General features: G+C 38.7%; 1 protein-coding gene across 2 annotated transcripts in view; it reads left to right on the forward strand.

The window, feature by feature from the left end:
• Nucleotides 1-21,103, forward strand: part of LOC107098493 (ecto-NOX disulfide-thiol exchanger 2-like) — a 245,190-nt gene that overhangs the window by 138,064 nt on the left and 86,023 nt on the right. For both annotated transcript variants that reach the window (XM_015396212.1, XM_015396214.1), the window contains one exon: nucleotides 264-410. In XM_015396212.1, the coding sequence (XP_015251698.1) occupies nucleotides 264-410 (147 nt within the window). The remainder of the gene's footprint in view (nucleotides 1-263; nucleotides 411-21,103) is intronic.

Raw genomic sequence — 21,103 nt, forward strand, 5'->3', positions numbered from 1 at the left:
TTTTAGCCTTCCTGTCATCCTCAGAAGGTCTTGCTCATTTTCGTCTTTTTTTTTTTTACGGCATGAATAAATGGCAGTAATCTTTTAGAGAGTAACTTCACTGCCTCTTCTGATTCCTTATTCAACATCTCATTGCTTTCATATATCTAGCAGAGCGTTTCTCGACGCGTCACTAACATGTGGTTTCTATAATGGATTGCAGAGCTTCTCTTCATCAGGTATGTTCTTACTGAAATTAATATTGGGTTTCTTTTGTCTTGCAGGACTCAACACTCTGCCGTTTGATCCAGCAGCCAACAACGACCCTCTCCAGTTCAACGGTTCTAGTGGCCCCCTTGGGCCTGAGTGCTCTCCTTTGGAAAACACTGCTGAAAACGGCAAAAAGAGAAAGAGAGTCAGCCTTCCTCCAGGTACTTAACTCTCCCTCCCCAGTATTCCTCTACAGCCTCAGGATTACAGCAAGATTTTAAATCCTCATCATTTTTTTTTTTCTATGCCATTTCAACTAGGTGTCTAAAAGCTCAACTGAAGAACACCTCTGTTCATTCAAAAGCTTTTTACCACACCTAGATTTCATAGCTCACTATTTTGCTCCTGCTATTCCACTGACATCCAATAACTTTGTGGCATAATCCTATTATTGGGTGGCAGTGTGGACATAAGTGGCTTATTCTTTAGTCTTTGCTGTTTTCCGTTACCTTGCCATGTCCTGAGGCTCTAGTTGTCTGGCCTGTTTAGGGGTCGTGCAGCTGCTGCAGGAAAACTGCTCCTTTGAGATTGTGTGCGAGTGTGCAATATCTGTGTCTGGATGTCTGTTACCGTGACAACACCGCCTGCCAGTCACCGCTCCAGCACGCCTTTGGTTCTCCCACACAAAGCACTTGACTCGTCACCCAGGGAGTGGCACGGCGGAAAGATGTATGTGCCCATGTGTTTCTGTAAGTGCGCTATAATTAAACAGTAATTTGAGTAAGTGGCTGGTCGCTTGGTAATGTGTCAGATTGAAGAAGGACTTTCTAATTAAAGAATTAAAGAAGTTCTGACTAATGAATTGCTTTATAACTAGACAGAAGGAAGCCCCTTAGACAGTGAGGTGTTGTTCCATGTTCTCTGCTTCCTTGGCCATGATAATTGGTCTGCCTTAATAACCTACACTATAAAAAGCCCTTATCAACTTGCAATCTGATTTTTAACATGTTTTTTGGGGAAATGGATCCCGAAAATGGATGCTCAGTGGAACAATGGGTAGCACTGCTGTCTTGCAGAAAGGTGTTCTGGGTTTGATTCCCGCCAGTCTTTCGGCATGGAGTTTGCCACGGTCCAAAAAAATGACTGTTAGGTTAACTTGCTTCTCTAAATTCTCCTTTGGCGTGAGTGTATGAATGGTTGCTTGTCTCTGTGTTGCCCTGAGATGGACTGGCGACCTGTCCAGGGTGTACCCCACCTCTCGCCCATGGACAGCTGGAGATAGGCACCAGCACCCTTAGTGACCCAACTTGGGATAAGCATGAAGGAAAATGGATGGATGGATCCCCACAATTGGTATCTGTCAGCAATATAGTTCATTGTGCCTAATGAACATATTTCATATTTCTTCATGTAAAATCACAAACATCCATGTTTTTTTTAATATTAGAGGTTTATTTCTAATTTAATTTCTTGTGTTAAACATTCTTAGAAAGATAAATGTGTTGAAAATGAATATAGTCCTTTTTTTTCTTAGACTTTTTTCAGACTTTCCCCTGGCTTGTATTTTATATAAAAAGCCAGCTAATGCCCAGTTATGAACATTTTTATAGATCATTGTGAACATTTCCCTTTGTAAAATTCTTAAGCATATTTTCAGGCCCCCACATGCTGTGCTTTGTATTATCACTAATGTTGCAACTGCAGGTGTTTTGGAATATGTCTCCATGAGTTTTACACATCTAGAGACAGATCTTTTTACAAGTTTTTTCTTTTTAAAAGTGCTCAATCCCCCTCAGATTGGGTCTGGTTTTTGGGGGCCATTGTCCTGCTGCAAGCTGAACATCTGACCTGGTCTCAAGTCGTTTGCAGTCTCAAACAGGTTTTATTCCAGGACTTTAAGGCTCAATTTCCATCCACTTTCTGTTCCCACTTAAGAAGAGGATGGTGTAAAAACAATGGTGCTTTCAGAGAATTGCTTTCCTTTACATATTTTTTTAACTTAGACCAGAATGTCCCCTAGCAGGATTTGCAGAAGCTTTCCTTAAGCAGACGCTTTCTTGCTGCCACAGTTTAAAAAAAAAAAAAGGCCAACAGATTGCCTGACTAGAACTAAGGATCTCTGAAGCTCCTCCAAAGTTCCCATGGTGGTTCTTGGCTGCTTCTCTAGTTAATGCCCTCCTTGCTTGGCCTCTCAGTTTTCATAGTTTAAACATTGCTTTCTAACTGATCCAAGCTTTAACTTTTTCCAGACTTTTTTTCATGTGTTATCTGCTGTATAATGGTGCATTCAAACCAAACGTGTTTCCAGCAACCAGAGCAATCGACTTACATTTTATCCCTATGTAGGGGCGTGTTTAGGAGAGCCTTGTTGCAGCAACCAATAAGGAATCGAAGGTGGCTGTGATAAGGACAAAGATTTTTTAAAATAAAAATTGAAGAAGGAAAAAATATTGTTGTCCTAGAAGGACGGTTAAATCAGTCATCGTTCATCCTCCTGCCTCAGCTCCAGAGCAGATCGCAGCCACTAAGAACCCCAGCCATCTCTGCCGGGTTCCTGCTCTGATCTCCTTCTCTTTGTGACTGAGCTCCAAAATGCTGCTTAACTTTACTTCTGTTGTTCAGGTGATCCTACACCAAAGAAGGATAATTTTGCGTCCTGCTCAGATGTAAGGCCCATGGAAAGTAACTGTGATCCAGTTTGATTGTGGACTCCCTGAACTGGGAGCATCTCTAGTGGATTCAGGGAACCTTGCGCAACTGTTTGGGCTCTCCATAGTAAGTAAAGCACCCTGAACGGCTTGATAAAATCCAGGTCCGCCATGCTGAGATGAAATCAGCAATGAGCAAATAGGAGCTCCCTTTGTTTGATGACGGGGTGAAGAGATGGGAGTGATTGTCTCCCGCCATACAATTTGATGGTAATATGTCAGGCGAGCGACAGCACCACCTAAAGTGGCGACTTTGTCACAGGAATCGCATTCGGTGTGAAAGCACCATCAGAATGGAAAATAAATTATACTCACCTAGAGTGGAAGTCTTGCACACTGACTTGGCACAGTTTTAACACCCTATACCCCTCCTGACGCAACAAGGATTCAATGTTATTCCCGCATGAATAACACAGATCTAATGCAAAACCCCAGAGAGGGACACGATTAGATTCTAACATAACAGTGTGGTTGTTTTTAACAGCCAGTGGCTGCGTTTGATAAGAAATACAATAGAAGTGATTGAATACTTAAAGGTACTTTAAGTTTCCTCTAGTAATAAATGTGATGCAGCTGGATTTTTATTAGTTTCTTATTTATTTTCCTGAAAAATGGTGCTAAGACTTATGCAAAACCTTCTATTAACATATTCACCAAGGTTAATGGGAAATATAAATATCTGCTGTGTTAGATTAAAAAAAGTATCATTGTTATCGGTATAAATGAATTCTGTAAAGAGACGGATCAGTTTAAGTGTGGGAAATTATGGCCTTCTTTCTATGCTGTAATATAAACATGAGCGATTGCCCTCTGCAGCTCTGACAGCCTACTGTCACATCATTAGTGTGTCTCTAAATGGCTCTGTCAGTGCAGGACTTTTTCTGCAACTGAAACTAAGAATATTATTTTCTTCTATGATATTGCAGCTTGTGATGAGGGAGAGAATATTTGAAACCCTGAAAAACCTGTGAATCGGTCTGTAGAGCACCTTTACACCTTTACTGTATATCAAAGATTAAAGAAAGGAGCATGCATTTAATCAACTAAACATACCACTGCCCTTCAGAAATCATAATTGTATTGTTGATTACTACTATTGTCTTGAAATTCTTTCTTCTAAGATTGATGGATGCATGGATGGATGGATTAGCCTGATAAACCAGACTAAATGTGAGATGAAATGTGTAATTTAGTCTGGCCCCGATGAATGAGACGTCGGAAGATTGTTGATGAGAACAACCCGTTGTTTTTCAAACCATGTCTGTGCCTATTGGCCAATAAGCGCAACTGACTGTGACGTAGTAAGCGCGACAGAAAGCTGGTGGGGGAGTGTAAACAAACAGCGAATACGATTTTCTTAAAAATACATTTGCGTAGAGCCTCTTCCTGCTCACGTTTCAACGAAAACCCCAGGACTAATCCTTCCGAAACTGATTCCAAAGCTGAGTCAAACGAGAACTGTTCAATAGTTGTTGCCGTCTTCCTTGTTGTGTTTTCTCCAGCGTCACGCGGCTTTGTCGTCCCGCCCTCAAAACCCCGCCCACTTTGCATCCAGATTTAAAACACATCTCTGCGATGTGATTGGTCAGCCAGTTCTAGGGCCTGGGGTATTGTTCGAGGCTAGACCGCTCGCAGGAAAAAATGATGGGACTAGTTTACTGGGCTACCATTAAATGCCTTCACATTAGTGTCCCCAGCTTAAAAGTTGTGTTTCTTCAGATTCTTCCATCTGACAGTCAAATTTCTGTAATATCCTCCAGCTGGAGAAATTGGAAGTCTTTTTTTTCTCTCTCCTTTCTTTAGCAGCCAGCCAGGTCTAGGGGCTGGGGCATTGATCAAGGCTAGACCAAACTTGGATGGATGGATGGACGCATTTTGTATTTACAGATTGCTGTAGGAATAAGTGGAGTGAAGGTTTTGAAGGCAAAGACTGTTTTCAGTTCCAGGTGATTGGCTAGTTTACTAGAACATTGCTCAGTTGCATTCACATTAATCAAAGCTGTAATTTTCTCTTTCACAGTGAAGATGCAGGGGTCATTTGGGCAACTCACCAATCTTTGCTGAGTTTGTGTTGGAGAGCAATTTATTTTGCTATTAATTTCCTTATTTTGATGTTGTTATCAGGTTAAAAGCGGTCTACCCAGAGGCTTCTCACCTTGTTTCATTTTATTTATGTTGAAAGTCCTCTTTTATATGTCTGCTTAAATGCTGTAGCTTACAGAGTGCGTAGCTTCATGTGCTCCACATTCCACAGCGTTTATATCTGCAGTAAAAAAAAAAGCAGGTTTGATTACAAATTTCTTTGACTTGACCTGTCATAATCAGAGGTTCTGTCTGTAAGCTGCTGCTGCTTCCTTTGAAGAATTACAAGGTTAGGTGAGGTCTAAAGCAAATCAATCTGAGGACTTTATTGTCTTATAATTTCAGATTCTGTCGAGCTCCTGATTGCCTTAAGTCTCGCTCAGGTGCTTCAGCCTCTCAGTGAAGCACTGATTCATTAGCAGCCCAATAGACTAAGTGTCATCAAGAAAGTAATGGATTGTTGTTGTTTTTCTCTCTGCCTTCTCTACAATTACTGCTGCACCTATAAAACTATTAAGCAAGTTTGCAGTCATTGAGAACAACGCATGCATCTCCATTTTCTTCCAGTAACTCATTTAAGAGAATTGAAAATTGATAAACCTTTTGATGTGATTTCCAAAGGCTTTATTCTATCATTTCTGGCTGACTATTTGTTGATGTAAACACCAGGCAGAAGTATTCACACCTCTTGGATATTTTGTCACAGTAAAACCACAAACGGGGTTTATTGGGATTTATACGGACAGAGCAACACAAAGAAATGGCTTTTAAAGGGAACTTTCTCTTCAAGTTTGCCTTAAGCCATGTGGGAAACATGGGAAAACATGCGAACATTAAACAGAGCTCCCCATAAAGGCAACATCCATCTGTTGAAACGTGGTGGTAGGAAGCATCATACTTTATGGATACCTCTCATCAATAAGAAAGAAAGAGAGACGCATGGAGGAAAAGTTGCTAGAGGCTGCAAAAGACCTGCGACTGGGTTGGAGGATTCCCTGCCAGCAACACAGTGGTTAGATCAATGATATCCGTGTTAAAATGATCCAAATCTGATGGAGAGGTTNCCGTCTTCCTTGTTGTGTTTTCTCCAGCGTCACGCGGCTTTGTCGTCCCGCCCTCAAAACCCCGCCCACTTTGCATCCAGATTTAAAACACATCTGTGATTGGTCAGTCAGTTCTAGGGCCTGGGGTATTGTTCGAGGCTAGACCGCTCGCAGGCAAAAATTATGGGACTAGTTTACTGGGCTACCATTAAATGCCTTCACATTAGTGTCCCCAGCTTAAAAGTTGTGTTTCTTCAGATTCTTCCATCTGACAGTCACATTTCTGTAATGTCCTCCAGCTGAAGAAATTGGAAGTCTTTTTTTTCTCTCTCCTTTCTTTAGCAGCCAGCCAGGTCTAGGGGCTGGGGCATTGATCAAGGCTAGACCAAACTTGGATGGATGGATGGACATCCATTCTGTTTTTACAGATTGCTGTAGGAATAAGTGGAGTGAAGGTTTTGAAGGCAAAGACTGTTTTCAGTTCCAGGTGATTGGCTAGTTTACTAGAACATTGCTCAGTTGCATTCACATTAATCAAAGCTGTAATTTTCTCTTTCACAGTGAAGATGCAGGGGTCATTTGGGCAACTCACCAATCTTTGCTGAGTTTGTGTTAGAGAGCAATTTATTTTTGCTATTAATTTCCTTATTTTGATGTTGTTATCAGGTTAAAAGCGGTCTACCCAGAGGCTTCTCACCTTGTTTCATTTTATTTATGTTGAAAGTCCTCTTTTATATGTCTGCTTAAATGCTGTAGCTTACAGAGTGCGTAGCTTCATGTGCTCCACATTCCACAGCGTTTATATCTGCAGTAAAAAAAAAAGCAGGTTTGATTACAAATTTCTTTGACTTGACCTGTCATAATCAGAGGTTCTGTCTGTAAGCTGCTGCTGCTTCCTTTGAAGAATTACAAGGTTAGGTGAGGTCTAAAGCAAATCAATCTGAGGACTTTATTGTCTTATAATTTCAGATTCTGTCGAGCTCCTGATTGCCTTAAGTCTCGCTCAGGTGCTTCAGCCTCTCAGTGAAGCACTGATTCATTAGCAGCCCAATAGACTAAGTGTCATCAAGAAAGTAATGGATTGTTGTTGTTTTTCTCTCTGCCTTCTCTACAATTACTGCTGCACCTATAAAACTATTAAGCAAGTTTGCAGTCATTGAGAACAACGCATGCATCTCCATTTTCTTCCAGTAACTCATTTAAGAGAATTGAAAATTGATAAACCTTTTGATGTGATTTCCAAAGGCTTTATTCTATCATTTCTGGCTGACTATTTGTTGATGTAAACACCAGGCAGAAGTATTCACACCTCTTGGATATTTTGTCACAGTAAAACCACAAACGGGGTTTATTGGGATTTATACGGACAGAGCAACACAAAGAAATGGCTTTTAAAGGGAACTTTCTCTTCAAGTTTGCCTTAAGCCATGTGGGAAACATGGGAAAACATGCGAACATTAAACAGAGCTCCCCATAAAGGCAACATCCATCTGTTGAAACGTGGTGGTAGGAAGCATCATACTTTATGGATACCTCTCATCAATAAGAAAGAAAGAGAGACGCATGGAGGAAAAGTTGCTAGAGGCTGCAAAAGACCTGCGACTGGGTTGGAGGATTCCCTGCCAGCAACACAGTGGTTAGATCAATGATATCCATGTTAAAATGATCCAAATCTGATGGAGAGGTTAGTTTTTTGTTGGGTTTCTTTCTGTCGATACTTGAACATGGACGTTTTTTGTTATTAAAAAGCAAAAGAGGAAAACTTTAGTTGTGCAAAGTGAGTAGCAGTGAACTCCTAAGCTAAAGCTAATTCAGATCCATGCTTTTCTTTCTTCTTGTGTTTTAATGAAGTTAATCTTTTTAGTATTTAAATGGTCCCAAACTCTGCAGAAAGCTCCCATTTTAGCCTCCCTGCACTGGCTTTACATCAAATTTTAAATGGATGTTAAAATCTTAGTGTTGACTTTAGGGCTGAAACAAATAATTGGATTAATATGATCAATTAGTTATTGAGATAATCATCAACTAATCAATTAATCATTAACTGGAGAGTACAGACTTTAAAACGTGCCTTTAGCTTACAGAGCAACCCACTTAGAGCAGTTATTACATCAAAATTGTAAAAAAATATATATATAAACATTTTGCATTTAAGATTAAAAAAAGTATATTTTCAGTCCATCAATATGCTCTATACAGAACTCCTCAAGTGGAAATGTTTTAGTTTCACCTGGTTTGATTTCATGCAAAGCCTTCTATCCGATTATTAATCAATTAATAAAAAAAAATAAAAATCTACAGATTAATTAATTTGCAAAATAATGGTTAGTTGCAGCCCTAGTTAACTTACAGAGTCTGCTCTCTGATAGTTTGTCCTCCACACCTCTGGTCGCATCTTTCTGCCCTCTGGTCAGAATTTTCTCATAGTTCCAAGACTTTTTAGGCTGTTGCTCCAAAACTGTGATTTACTCCTCCATTGTCTCTGTGTAGCTGTTTCTGGTGTTGCTTTCAAAAAGCAGATAAAGGCATTTCTATTTACTTAAGCTTTCGGTAAACTCTGCTTTTTATAATTTTATTTCATTTTAATTGTATTGTTTCTGATATCTTTTAGGAAGCAGCAATTTTATCAGTAAAAGGGGCTCTATAAATAAACTTTCTTCTTCTAAAAGACTTGCATCAAAATGTCCGAAGTGGTAAATTTAAGTAATTTTAAGTCTAGAAGTGCTGTGCTTAATGAGGTTTTTTTTTTTAGGTCGAAAGCATGAATATTAACACTCTCTTTTAATTAAACATTTTTCAGCAGCTGTTTCCTCTAAACGTGGAGGCGAGTCACTCGGCCACCATCTTTGCCCTTTTATCCCCTCTGTCCTCTCTGTTTGTGTACACTCTGTGTGCCTCTGTGTGTTTGCCTTTTATTAATCCATAATAAGTGGAGCCTTGGGGCTGCAGTCACACTGCAGAGATTTCCCTACTCCGTTTTTTTTTTTCTTATCGTTTTATTTTTTTTTTTACGGCGCCGGAGATGGCCGTTTTTCCCCCTTAAGCCCTGCAGGTGGTGAAAGGAATCAGATTCTGAAATGATCTGCATTTTTTAACAGGCAATATTCCTGTTTAACAATGAATAGAAACATTAATTTAGCAGAAGCCTTTCAAGCCGGATTTCATCGTCTCACACCTGCTATGATAACGCTACGCTAAGGATAATCTTTAATTTCTCTTCTATAAACAAAGCCCAGTGTACGGCTCAGAGAAGGGAAGAACAGAATATTTCTGATGTTATGAGCAACATTTGAACAGATTTGTCACTGAATAAGTTTCCTGGATTGAAGAGAAGTTTTTTATTTTCTTCAGGTGGAATCATGGAGAGTCCAAAGCTCTGGGAGGTCCTGTCAACTGCAGTAATGAGGTGTTTTTACTCACTGCACATAAACCTTGCCTGCAGCACTCTTCTGCTAACTTTTTGTATCCGTGCAGCCTATGATGGGTCAAAGAGAGTGCAAACACATTTCCTTTTTTTGGGGAGGGTGGAGTGGATGTGGTCAGACAGCTGTAACATATACACCATTTTACACTTTATTGACACCCCTGGTAGAAATGTGTAAAAAGCATCAGAATACTTTTTTTTTTCTTTTGCAGCTTCACAATTTTTCCTCTCTGAAAGTTTTAGAAGAATCCAGCCTTTTATTTGAGCAGGGAGAAACATTTCACACATTTTTATTTTTCAGCAAAGGTGATGTAATTGCTGTTACCCCTTCTTTCAGTACTACGCCAGTAAAACAGTTTAGTGTTTTCTTTTAAAGTTTCACAAGGTTGGTGCTTACAGACAGACGGATCTCTGACCGTCTTTACATAATCCCCGTAAGTCGTCTAGAGTCCAGCTCTTACTCTCTCTTCTCTTAAGTTCATCCCACAGGTTTTCTAGATTTATGCCTGGAAGCTTTATAGTCATGAAAAATAATGTATTTTGTGTGTGTTTGAACCGTTTCTGTGTGGATTTCATCATGTTTTGGATCATTATCTTGCTGAAAGGCCTACTGATGATCCAAATCCTTTTTTTTTTCTGGCATGAAGTAGCATTTTTTTTTAATTAAAAATGTCCTTTTATATCAGACTTTATGATGCTGGAACTCTCAATTCAGACCAGTACATTTCATTCTTTAACATTAAAGTCATTGTGGAGGATTTTCGCTAATTTTAAAAAAAATACCTGCCTTCTCCGCTTTAAAAAAGATACACATGCACAACCCTGTATGTGCTCCCTAGAGGGAACGTCTATTAAATGCATGCGAGAGCATGCATGAGCCCATTTCTCCTCATGCCTGCTCTGTTTAAAAGTTGCTGATTGCATCTCTCATACAAGCTGACTTTCTGGAAGAAGATTTGCAATTTTTCCACTATGTCAGACTCACCACGGGAAAGTTAAAATACAGGGACGGGCACGTAAACATATCACCAGAATGATTGACAATTAGGCGGATAACTTATTTTGATGATCCACCTAGAAAAAGAACATCCTCCGCTATACCTTTAAGAAGATCCGGAGTCCATTAAACTGCTCATATGTGTTATCCTTATGCACGGTGTTAATATGTGACTCTTCAGATACAGTATCAAATGAATAATGTTCTTCTTGCAGTGCTTGTGGCTCTGTTTTCAAATTCTCACCCTTCGTGTCAGCATACCCACCTTTATTGTTTTAATAACCAAAAGCTCAGTTTTAGAGTGAAGCAGACTCCACATATGTAGGTTTTCTGGCGGCAGAAGAGACCTATTTTATCACCAGTATCACTTCCAAACAGCTGGTTGGGATGGAGACGGTTTTTACTGGAATTTTGTGATCCCCAGACACCTAATTTTCCTGCAGTAAATTAGATTAAATTAAATATTTTCCCCTCCTAAACCTTAATTTTTCATGTGACTGTTGACAAGCTAAATCTGGGTCCCTAACTTGCTGAATGTTAACTAATATGGGGCTGTCTCTGCGAAAGGCATAGATTATTATTTATAAGGTGCTAAAATAATAAACATAATAAAATGTTGTATTTAACTTTTTCTTAACATTTTTTTTCTTTATTTTTACTTTTTTTCCCCTCCTGACTGGATCTACTCAAAATAAGGGCTGAATCTTTAACATCTTAGCAGGAATTTAATAAATGTGGCCGATGCTGTATGCATTGATAACTATCTATACAACACAAGGACATACATCAATCTGTTCAACATAAAGACTGCTCGCACTGAAGCCAGACTCCATTCCTGTGCTGTAACAAATAACCGTGTGATAAAGCTTCACCAAGCAGAACATTTGGCCTTTGCCTGAATGGGTTTCATGTAACAAGGTTGTTAGACTAGGGGAACAAAAGTGCTGACTAGTGTTCAGAACAGAGGTTTATTTTCAAACCCGAGGCCCGTTGTATGGATTTATCCAGAGCATTTTTAATACCAGCATTATGTTGATATAAATCGATCAAACTTTTAACACAAATGCCAATTCACAGGCAATAAGAGAATTGTGTTCTCACCAATCAAACCGCTGATGCATTAACCTTTAGTGGGAGCCAAGAGAGGAGGATTGAATAAAAATGCTATTGATTCTGCAGGCGAAAGGTTAATGTCACTGAGCTGGAGAAAATAAGAAAGCAAGTTGTGGAGGATGGGTGTTTTTAATACTTATCAGACAGCTGCTGCTGCGTTATATCCCATATAACAGTCAGTGTTATTTCAACATGCATTTGTATTGGATATGCTCAGACTCAGTAGAGTCTTGCAAAACACATTTTCCTGCATTAGAAAAGCAATTTTACAGCTTTATCGTTTAGACAGTTTATTTCTTGCAGGGGGATTTATTGGTAGTTTTTACACTGCTGCTGCAGGTGGCTCTGACAGAATAAAAGAAAGCAAAACGGTGTAAGATCGCCCAGCTGAAAAGGTAAACCTGGCTCTGCGTGTCATTCTCTGAAATGATGCCAAATGTACGCATTTGAGTACAGAGGAACCCAAGCAGAGTAGTTTTACTCCATCATTACCACTGGAACAACAATGACTTGGTGTAAACCATTGCGCTGTTTTGGTATCTGCAGGAGGTATTTTAAAAGGTGAGACCTATAAGGGAAATCTGTTTCAGGGTTTGTATTAAAAATTGTCAAAGCTATTTTGTCAGTACAAGGTCTGTGAAAGCATGCAGTTTATACCCGCTCTCTTTTCCACTCTGGCCTTCTTGTGATAAATGGTTTTCAGCCTCACTGAGTTTCCCTTGTGTGGAGCACTACAGACTAGAAAGATGCACTTCACTAAACTGACAGCAGGATCACATTTTGAAAAAGTGCAGCATAATGCCTCCTGCATTATATACGACAGGGTTCATTTTTCCTGTGATCTCTTTTTGGAAAATAATGTGGTGGGTTGTTATAGGTAGTCTTTTGGCTTAGTGGAAGATCAAACATTTAACAAGATGGTAAAAATGTCATGGAGGACAATCAGGTCAGCTGCTTTTACATCCACAGAGGTGGGCGTAAAAGAAGAAATATCGGAATTTCTTTTTAGGCTGAAAAGTGCTTAATTTTTAATGTAAAATGCCTCATTTAAAATAAACTGTATTGCACCCATTATAGAGTAATACAAGGCAGTTGAAAAAATGTTAAAATGCTAATATAAGCAAATATGATTCGAGCCTGACCATCAACTCTGAGATGTTTAAATATAAAAAGATAATAAATTCTTAGATGTAAGTTGTTTAACAATCAGTATATATCAAGTCCTAGTTTTCTGTTATTGTTTTTTTTTAACTGCCTAGTTGATCTTTCAGTGATTTCATTAATACGCTATCTTTACCTTTTTATGCATGTTACATTAAGCCTGGCGTACACTGCGATTTTCGGGGTGATTTTCCAGTCGTGCTAGAATCTTTCAATCGGGCCGACTTTCAGCCTGATCGTGCGTTGCGAGTCGTGTAGTGTACAGGGGGTTAAGAGCGGCTATCAGCCTCTCACGACCACCTCCCGATCAGGAATCGTGAGAATATCAAACATGATTCTTCTTTTTCTTACAGACCGTAGTAGCCACGTTTGCTCAGCCATGCCTTTTTGCCAAATACGTAGTCGCCTTTTCTTTTTAGGGCTTTCAGAACAAAATTGCACAAATTGCCAAGGCAGCGCGGTTCACTACAGTGAGCTTAATATCCCTCTTCTATTTGTTTAGCTTCAGGATAGACGAGTCCGAGCAGCTCCATCTCACTGTGGAGCTGAGTCCGACGTGCTTTTTAGTCGTACAGTATGAGCAGGTGGATCACATCAAAGGGGTCGGGCGAACATAAATCGTGAGCTGTGAACTCACACTGTCAACGAAACCCTTCAATAATTTGTACAATGTGAGCTGTAGCTGCGTGCAACGATTGAAATAAATCGCACAGTGTACGCCGGGCTTTAATCTCACCTGCTAAAGGGTAAAACATGCCCCATTTTTTTCTGTCCTGTTTTAATGGGAAACCCTTCATTCTGCCAAGGTTCTGCTTGGAATTGCTACAATTGTCAAAATGGCTTCCAAAATACAGGTTAAAATTGTTCAAACTCTGTGCATAGATGATCACATCGCCACTTCCTGATCAGAGAAAGTAAATGTGCTGTTTGCAGCGCAGGCACAGCGCAGTCAAGGTAGGTGCTTCCAGGTAATTACTGTCCAATAAAAAATGTGATGGCAACTGGTTTTCGAGGATAGAGAGGGGTTCATGAGAATCACTTAAGGTAAGACAAGGCGAGGCAAATTTATTTGTATACCACAATTCAGTACAAAGACAATGCAAAGTGCTTTACATGATTAAAATATAGGAAAATAAAATAGAATCAAAGCAAGTAGGAAAAAAATAAGAAAATAAATAAATAAAATAAAAATAAAAAATACAAAAATGCAGTCTCCAACAATGACATCTTTACCAACTTCTGTCAACCCTGTTGACTTTATAGGTCCCGGACCTATTTATTTCAAACACAACGTTGTTTTTTCAAACCACAAAATCCCTGACCTTGACACGATATGGTACCCACCCAAGGTAGATTCAAACCCAACATGTACTTCCACGTGGGTCGCCTAGCAGCAGTCGCTTGACGTTTCAACTACCTATTATGGACACTACAGGGGGATTCCACCTACAGTGTCCTGCTTCACTGTGTCCTCCTATAGGAGAACCAGTGTTACACCATATTCTGCCTCTAATGGGTAGAATATAGTGGTTACTACTATTGGTCCAACTCACCGTGGCAGAGAGTGAGTCATTGCGTTGTATGTAATATGGAGACCTAAACGAGGGTGTCTCTGCTGCACTACCTAACCCCACATCACAACCCCATCCAGTCCCTGATTAGTTGACGCAATGTAAATTGTTAGAGAAGTTTCAGATTTGTTTACTTTTGGCCAAGTTTCACTTTGCGCTCTCTGTGGGTCTACCACGCCTGTGATAGATAGCGAAGCTGCTTTGCTCTGATTGCCAAATATGTGCTTGATAATCATATAGTGAACTCACCTTTTACATGGGAATAAAACCACTTAATATAGACATTGCATTAGAGTGTTATATAACTTTAGAGATGCAAGAACCAAGTAAAATACCATTCCTATGAAGAAATAGCATTAAAATATATAGTTAAAAGCTTAGTGTTGCCTTAGTGTGTTCTAAGCCCAACTTCTAATATGATTTTTATTCATTTGACCTTGTTAAATGAATACAAATCATTTAACAAGAATCATAAAAAACGTCCTATTTGTCTTTAAATGTGGGACTTTAATAAATGTCTAATCATTTTAGCTCTTAGATTTTTAAGGATGCTTTAGTGTTTCAACTGTTGCAGCTGCATACAAACCTGTAAACAGTACAAGCTTTTTTGCTTAAACATATAACAAAGGCAGTCGTGTTTTAAATGCTTGAAAAACAACAATATTTGGCATTGCAGGAGTATTTTATTGGATGCATATGTTTAAGCTCAAGAATGGAATAACAACAAGAGTGCATGACAGTCTGAAGACGGTCCCTCCCTTTTCTTATTCCCCTCTCGGTTACGAGAGTTTAGTTGTTTCTAGGGCTGCTCAGGGAGAGATAAAGTCAGTACAGAATCTATGTATGTCTTTTTATGAACAATGTGTCCTCTTTAGTAAAATGGTTCAGCTCATAGATGACTGCTTTTGATCAGAGTCAGAGTTATCTAATCCCATAGTCTTCATCTCCTCTACTGATGATCATCAGAGAAGGAAATTAAATCCCCATTCATCTTTTGTCTTCTTTCCCCATTTATCTTCACTGTGTAGTTTTATAATTGTGCGGCCATGCTCTCTGCCACTTGCTTGTATGCTTGATTGTTTGGGGGTTTTAATGCTACTTCCTGTCATCTTGGAAAGCCTACAAATATGAGCTTTAAATAATTTAAAGCAACAGGGTACTCCGGTTTGTCTGTAAGCTCAAACTGAAGCTAATGGCAAACCTCTCTAAAGATTTAACTATAAGGGCTCTTTATCTGTCTTGTCATGTAATTTATTTATTTATCTTCTTCTGAGATGAGAAGAAAATAGATGTGCACAACCTCACTTGGTCTTTCCAAGGGAAACCAACTAATGGGATAAAATGCAATGACTAATAACTTTTTCCCCTGATGATTTAAAGACAGAGTTCACTTTATGTTCCCAAGGCTTACAATTTTGTAAACCTTTCACTCTTTTTTTAAGTCTACAGATTTTTTTATTTATTGGTCTCAAGGATTTTCAAGCACTCAAAAGTAAAGCTTGTTTTTTTCCAGTCAGGCAAAAGCAATATTCTTCCAGCAGCAGAGCAAGCACAGCAAAGGATTTTAATGGTGATGGAAGACCTAACCGTAACCCTATGATGGGTTTAAAATAATGTCAGAACTGATACGCAGTTGCAATATTAGGGTAAACTCATTTCTAGAGATTTGCAAAAAAAGCACAGCAATTTGTTTAACCTCTTAAAACCCACCGGATCGCCGGGCACCTTAAGTGGGGGTAATAATTCAGAATGCAGAAAAGTCCACTGCTAAAATTTTTTACCAGCAGGTGGAGCCATTGTGCGCAGCTCCAAGCTGACACCAAAAGTTCCAAACCCCACAGCTCTGGAACTGTTATAGCTAGAGTTCTGAGATTTTGTGCATTTGTGTTTGACATGATGTAGAACAAATATAATACAAGAAAACCTGCCTTTTCTCAAGAATGTCTTTATTACTAATTTTCAAAAAAAGACCTATCATTTCAGAGAGTAAAAAAAAAAAAACTTTGAGTCATGTTTGAACTGATGCAGGTTGGTCTGTGCTCTAGTCACCCAATTTTAATTTATATATTAGGAAACTAGAGGGTGTTAGCTTTCAAATAATGTATTGCACATGTAATTTGGGCTTACAGTTCCCAAGTTATCTGATTTTCCATTTGGGTATGCAAAATAGGCGAGGATTACCCAAAATGAGGTGGATGTTAAGAGGTTAAGGATAAACTATTATTGCATCGTTCTTTATTTTTGCTTTATTGAAGCAGCTGGATTATTGTGGTGACAAATTACGTAAATCCCACCAACGAAAGATATGGATTGCGTTAGGATCCAATCAAGAAAACAAATTTCTTTGCAGACTGAGGTGGATGAGCACAACTGTTGCATGCCAGATTATTCATATAAGTCAGAGACTCTAAGCTGGAAAAGCAACATAAGGCCTTCGTCCTTACTGAATAAATAGGTACTTTTCTTTGGTCACAAAGCCACAGTCCTTTGCCTCATTTGATATTATCAAACCACATTTTGATCTAAACATAGAGTTTGAGGTTGAATTAAGTGTACTGGTTGTTTCCTACCATTCAGTCTTCAGTGTGTCTCAGAAAGCAGCTTATAAAGCCTCTTTCTCACGTTAATTTAATGGGTTAACCCGGGTCTGATGTTCCCACTGTATGCCGACCGGAGGCAAGATGTTTGAAGGTGAATTTAACCTGGTCAATTGCCGAGTTGTTTGACCCGGTTCGACATGGGTCAAACTAAAAGCTAAAAGCTGATTGTTCCTGGGTTTAAACGCGTTTTTCGGCTATTGGGAAAAGGGGACGATTCTACTGTGGAGCTTTTCATATTTTACAGTTTTCAAACAGTTGGCATGAAATACTTTAGGCATATTACAATAAATTGATATTTTTCTCTGTGTATATGTTTTTCTCATTAAATATTTGTCATTTTCTACATATTTGTGTCCTTTAAACCACCTCAGGTGAACAATACTGAAGAAAGGACATATCACCACATGCCTGGGTGCCTATGCATATGTAAAGAAGGGCTCTAATCTTGTACTTTCCTTGTAGCACCCCCCTTCCCCCTCAGTTGAAATCAAATACGCCATTTCCTCTTGAGTGCATGTTCTCCAAAAGAGACGGCTCCACCAAGATTTAAGGGCTCAGATGCTTCAATTACAAATGTGAGAGCTATTGAGAGGTTTTATCTATAGTGTTCATCAAGCCACCAGCGACTCTCAGATCTCTACAAGTCTGAGCAGGCCCTGAAACACCAAAGAAGAAGCACTATCTGATAGGCTGGATTACTTGATGAATTATTAATCATGTTGATGCAGATCAGTTTTGTTTCTGCCACTAATGGAGCTACATTTTGTTTGAGCTAACCTTTGTAGGCATTTGAACTTGCCTGCTGTGCCTAATCAAGCAGACGGGCTTCTTGTGATTAAAAGCCTCATCTGACATTAGATTTAAGGTTGTAGCTAAAATTGAGTTGTTCGATGGTATCTGAACAACAAAAAAAGGAACCTAAGCCTGGAAAATACTAGAATGTACAGAGAACTCCTTTTTTTTCTGACTTGCACTATGCTCACAGTGACATATTCATCACCATCACCCTGCAGCTTCACTCTTCTTCTATCAACACCTTTCCTTCTCCGTCTGCTTCCCCCACAGCCCTCAGTGGGGTTAACTGATCCATACCAGCTGCTTCTCACTGCTAGACATTAAAGGTATAACCAGCTTGATGTGTATGCATGCCCCCCCACACACACACACGTTTTATGCCAACATGCCCCCTATTTCATTACAGGTCTGTGCACACATGCTTTCACTGCAGAGGTCTGAATAGGATTCAGCTTCAGCCTGATTGGGGAATACAGCAAGGTGGAAAGCTAACATTTTACTGTTTCTTCAGAGTACAGTATCAGATCGGGTCTAGAAACTTTCTTTTGTAGCTTGTAAGAAGTGCTTCACCCCTGCAGTTTTCTGTATTCACCCCATTTGGTCATGCAGAGCACTGTTTATATCAGAAAAGTTGTTTGTGTTCGCCTTCTACCTGCATTTCGTCAAATATTTCAACAATGTTCAAATGGAGAGCAACCTACAGAGATGGTAGAAAGCTTTCCTGGCTCATGTGTGCACAGAGTAATGGACTGCTGTGGATTAGTTTTTCATGCATATAACAGGCCCATTGGCAAGGTTTGGAGCAGTTTTGAATCTTGCTTAAGTTTCTTATGTTTTATAATGTAAGATCTCTTCTTATTTAAATGTTTGACAGCATTTTAAGCTGTCCTATCAAACTACAGCCCGTCTGTCTAAATTCTTAGAATGTTGTTGACATGCCTGGGTCTGACAACTCCTTTATCTTAATCTGGAGAGATTAGGAGAAGATAAAATATTTAGTTTACCAAAGTATCCATAATGATACATAGGGCAAACATTAGAGTAAATTACTTTTAGTCATGAGTTTAACTTTGAAAGTGTTATTTTTTCTCATTAAATTTAATTTAGAAAGCTATATAAGATCCAGATAAGAGTGAAAATCTAGTCTTGAGCAAAAAAATTATAAATTTTTTTGATTCACAAAATATGTTCTTTTTATTTCTTTAATAGGAATAAAAAAAATCTTTTACATTAGTGTTATTTTTACTTAAAAAGTATTTTTGTGGGTTTGTTTGTATGTCAAGTCCCTTAGCTAAAAGATATGCATTGCATAATGTCAGTTTGCCTTGCCAAGAAATTGTTAAAAGTGCTAAAAAATCAATGCTTAGAAATATTGCTTTAGTTATAATGATGTTTCTTTGATAATATCCTTATTTATACTGAGAAAGTATATATTTCTTCACAATATCTTCCTAAAGTATAAACATTTTGGTAAAAAATAAATTCTTATTTGAGTATATTCATTCCAGAAGGGAAAGGACATTGTGCAGATTTCACTGTTAAACATTTAGACTGATCAATTTTGGACGTTTGACAAAAACCCCTGTGCTTTTAGGCTTGGAGTGAAAAAAAAGGAAAATGTAGAAAAGCCCCTCTTGTCCAGCAACGTTAGGACCACCGATGCTGAGATCACCTTTCCATCCACAAGTCCCTTGGAAACTTTTTGGCTCATTGCACCATAAACTGTTTGACATACCAGGAGATAAAAAAAAAATGTGGTGGCGTCTTTGGGTAAAGGAAAAGTGAGCCCCTCTCAGTTGGATACTGTCCAAATATATCCCTGCTGGTTCAACAAACAGTCTTTCTATGGCCATCCCTGTTCCCAGACCTGAACTACACAGAACACCTGTCCAGTAAGCTAAATAAAAAAAAAAAAAGGAGCGGGGAAGATAAACATTTCAATTTTAGATTAAATATGAGCTTTTACTTTTGCAGTAGACGTCTTTACCAGTATTGCCAACAAATGTTTCTACTTCCTGCAGTTTTAGATTTACTTTTAAGAGTATTTGTTTTTAACAATGCCATTTTCTGAGCTGTGCTTCTTTAAATTAAGATCAAGCGTTTGTTTTTATAGGTCAGAGTTCATTTCTATTGTCATATTCTGTAGTTTTAATAAAGGTGTCAACAGCCTCTTGACTTTCCTCTGTTCAGACCGAGTTCCCCCTCAGGTGTTTGTATTGTATAAGTAGAGCTAATGGGTTTAATCTAAAGTCAGCAAACCAGATAATTAGAGTTATTAAATTCCAACTTGAATGTCCTTGGCCAGAGCTGCCTTTAAGCTGCTGGTTTAAGGCTCTGCAAGGGAAACAAAGTGCTTTTGGTAAGACTTAAACGGCTTTCATTTTTGTGTATCCCCAGAGTACTTTTTATCAGTGGTTTTTATCAGCATCTGTTCTAAGAAGTCAAACATACAGTATTTTGCATTTTGAAGCCCAACGTTCAATCTCTGTCTTTTTGCAAAGCTTTGTCTTGCCATTAGAGATTTTAGCTGATAGGATTTTATGTTGATTATTAATACAGCGAGCTTTACAAAAACAGCTGTCCGTGTGTTGATGTTCCTGAGGGTGGAGCTCCTTTAACTCTGAGCTTTCCAGAGAGATGCTAACATTTCCACATGCAGCAAGTTCCCCGACAGAATTCAAAACACAAAAGTATAAAAGATGAGCATCTTTCCATCCGCTGTCTAGCTTGCTTATCTGCTAAAATCTTGCTCTTTTTTCTGCCCTAAGAGAACCACAAACACTTACTGTGAGAAATAGTCTCTTTAAAAAGCTTCTTACGTCTGCCTTCTGATCTGACTTCATCTTGAGCATCTTGCCAATGCAAATGAAATCAGCTTTGGCGTCTTCTTTACACAGCAGCACCTTTAATGTTGAAGAGAAGTTTGTCTGCTCATGTTAATACACATTTAATTACATTTTGAGCTTGGCTGTCCAACTAGATTCAGGTTTTGCTTTTTTGTTTGTTTGTTCTTTATTGCTGCTCTCCTATATATACCTTTTTCTAAATACTATCAAAATGCTTCAGTTTCAGAGAACTTACAATAATCCTTGTAAAATAAACCATAAAGATCATTTAAAGCTGGATATTATCATTTGCATGTAACAGGATAATGAATGCATAAAAAAACCCTTTTTATGGAGATAAGAAGTTTGACTGAATTAGTCAGTATTTCCTATAGACATGCTATGAATCTTCTCTGGTGGGAAGTTGTTGCTTAAAGCTGAAGGGTCATTATTATTCCAAGCCAAAAGACTGCCAGGTTTTGTCAGGAATTTGATGCATTTCTACACCTGAGGGTTTTCTGCTATCAATGGTTTTACTTATAGCCTTGCTCAACAATGCTGCTTTCAAGGGGGGAAGTTCAATTTTCTTTTCTCT

This window comes from Cyprinodon variegatus, unplaced genomic scaffold (genome assembly GCF_000732505.1).
Source record: "Cyprinodon variegatus isolate N-32 unplaced genomic scaffold, C_variegatus-1.0 Scaffold783, whole genome shotgun sequence".
Lineage (NCBI taxonomy): Eukaryota > Metazoa > Chordata > Actinopteri > Cyprinodontiformes > Cyprinodontidae > Cyprinodon > Cyprinodon variegatus.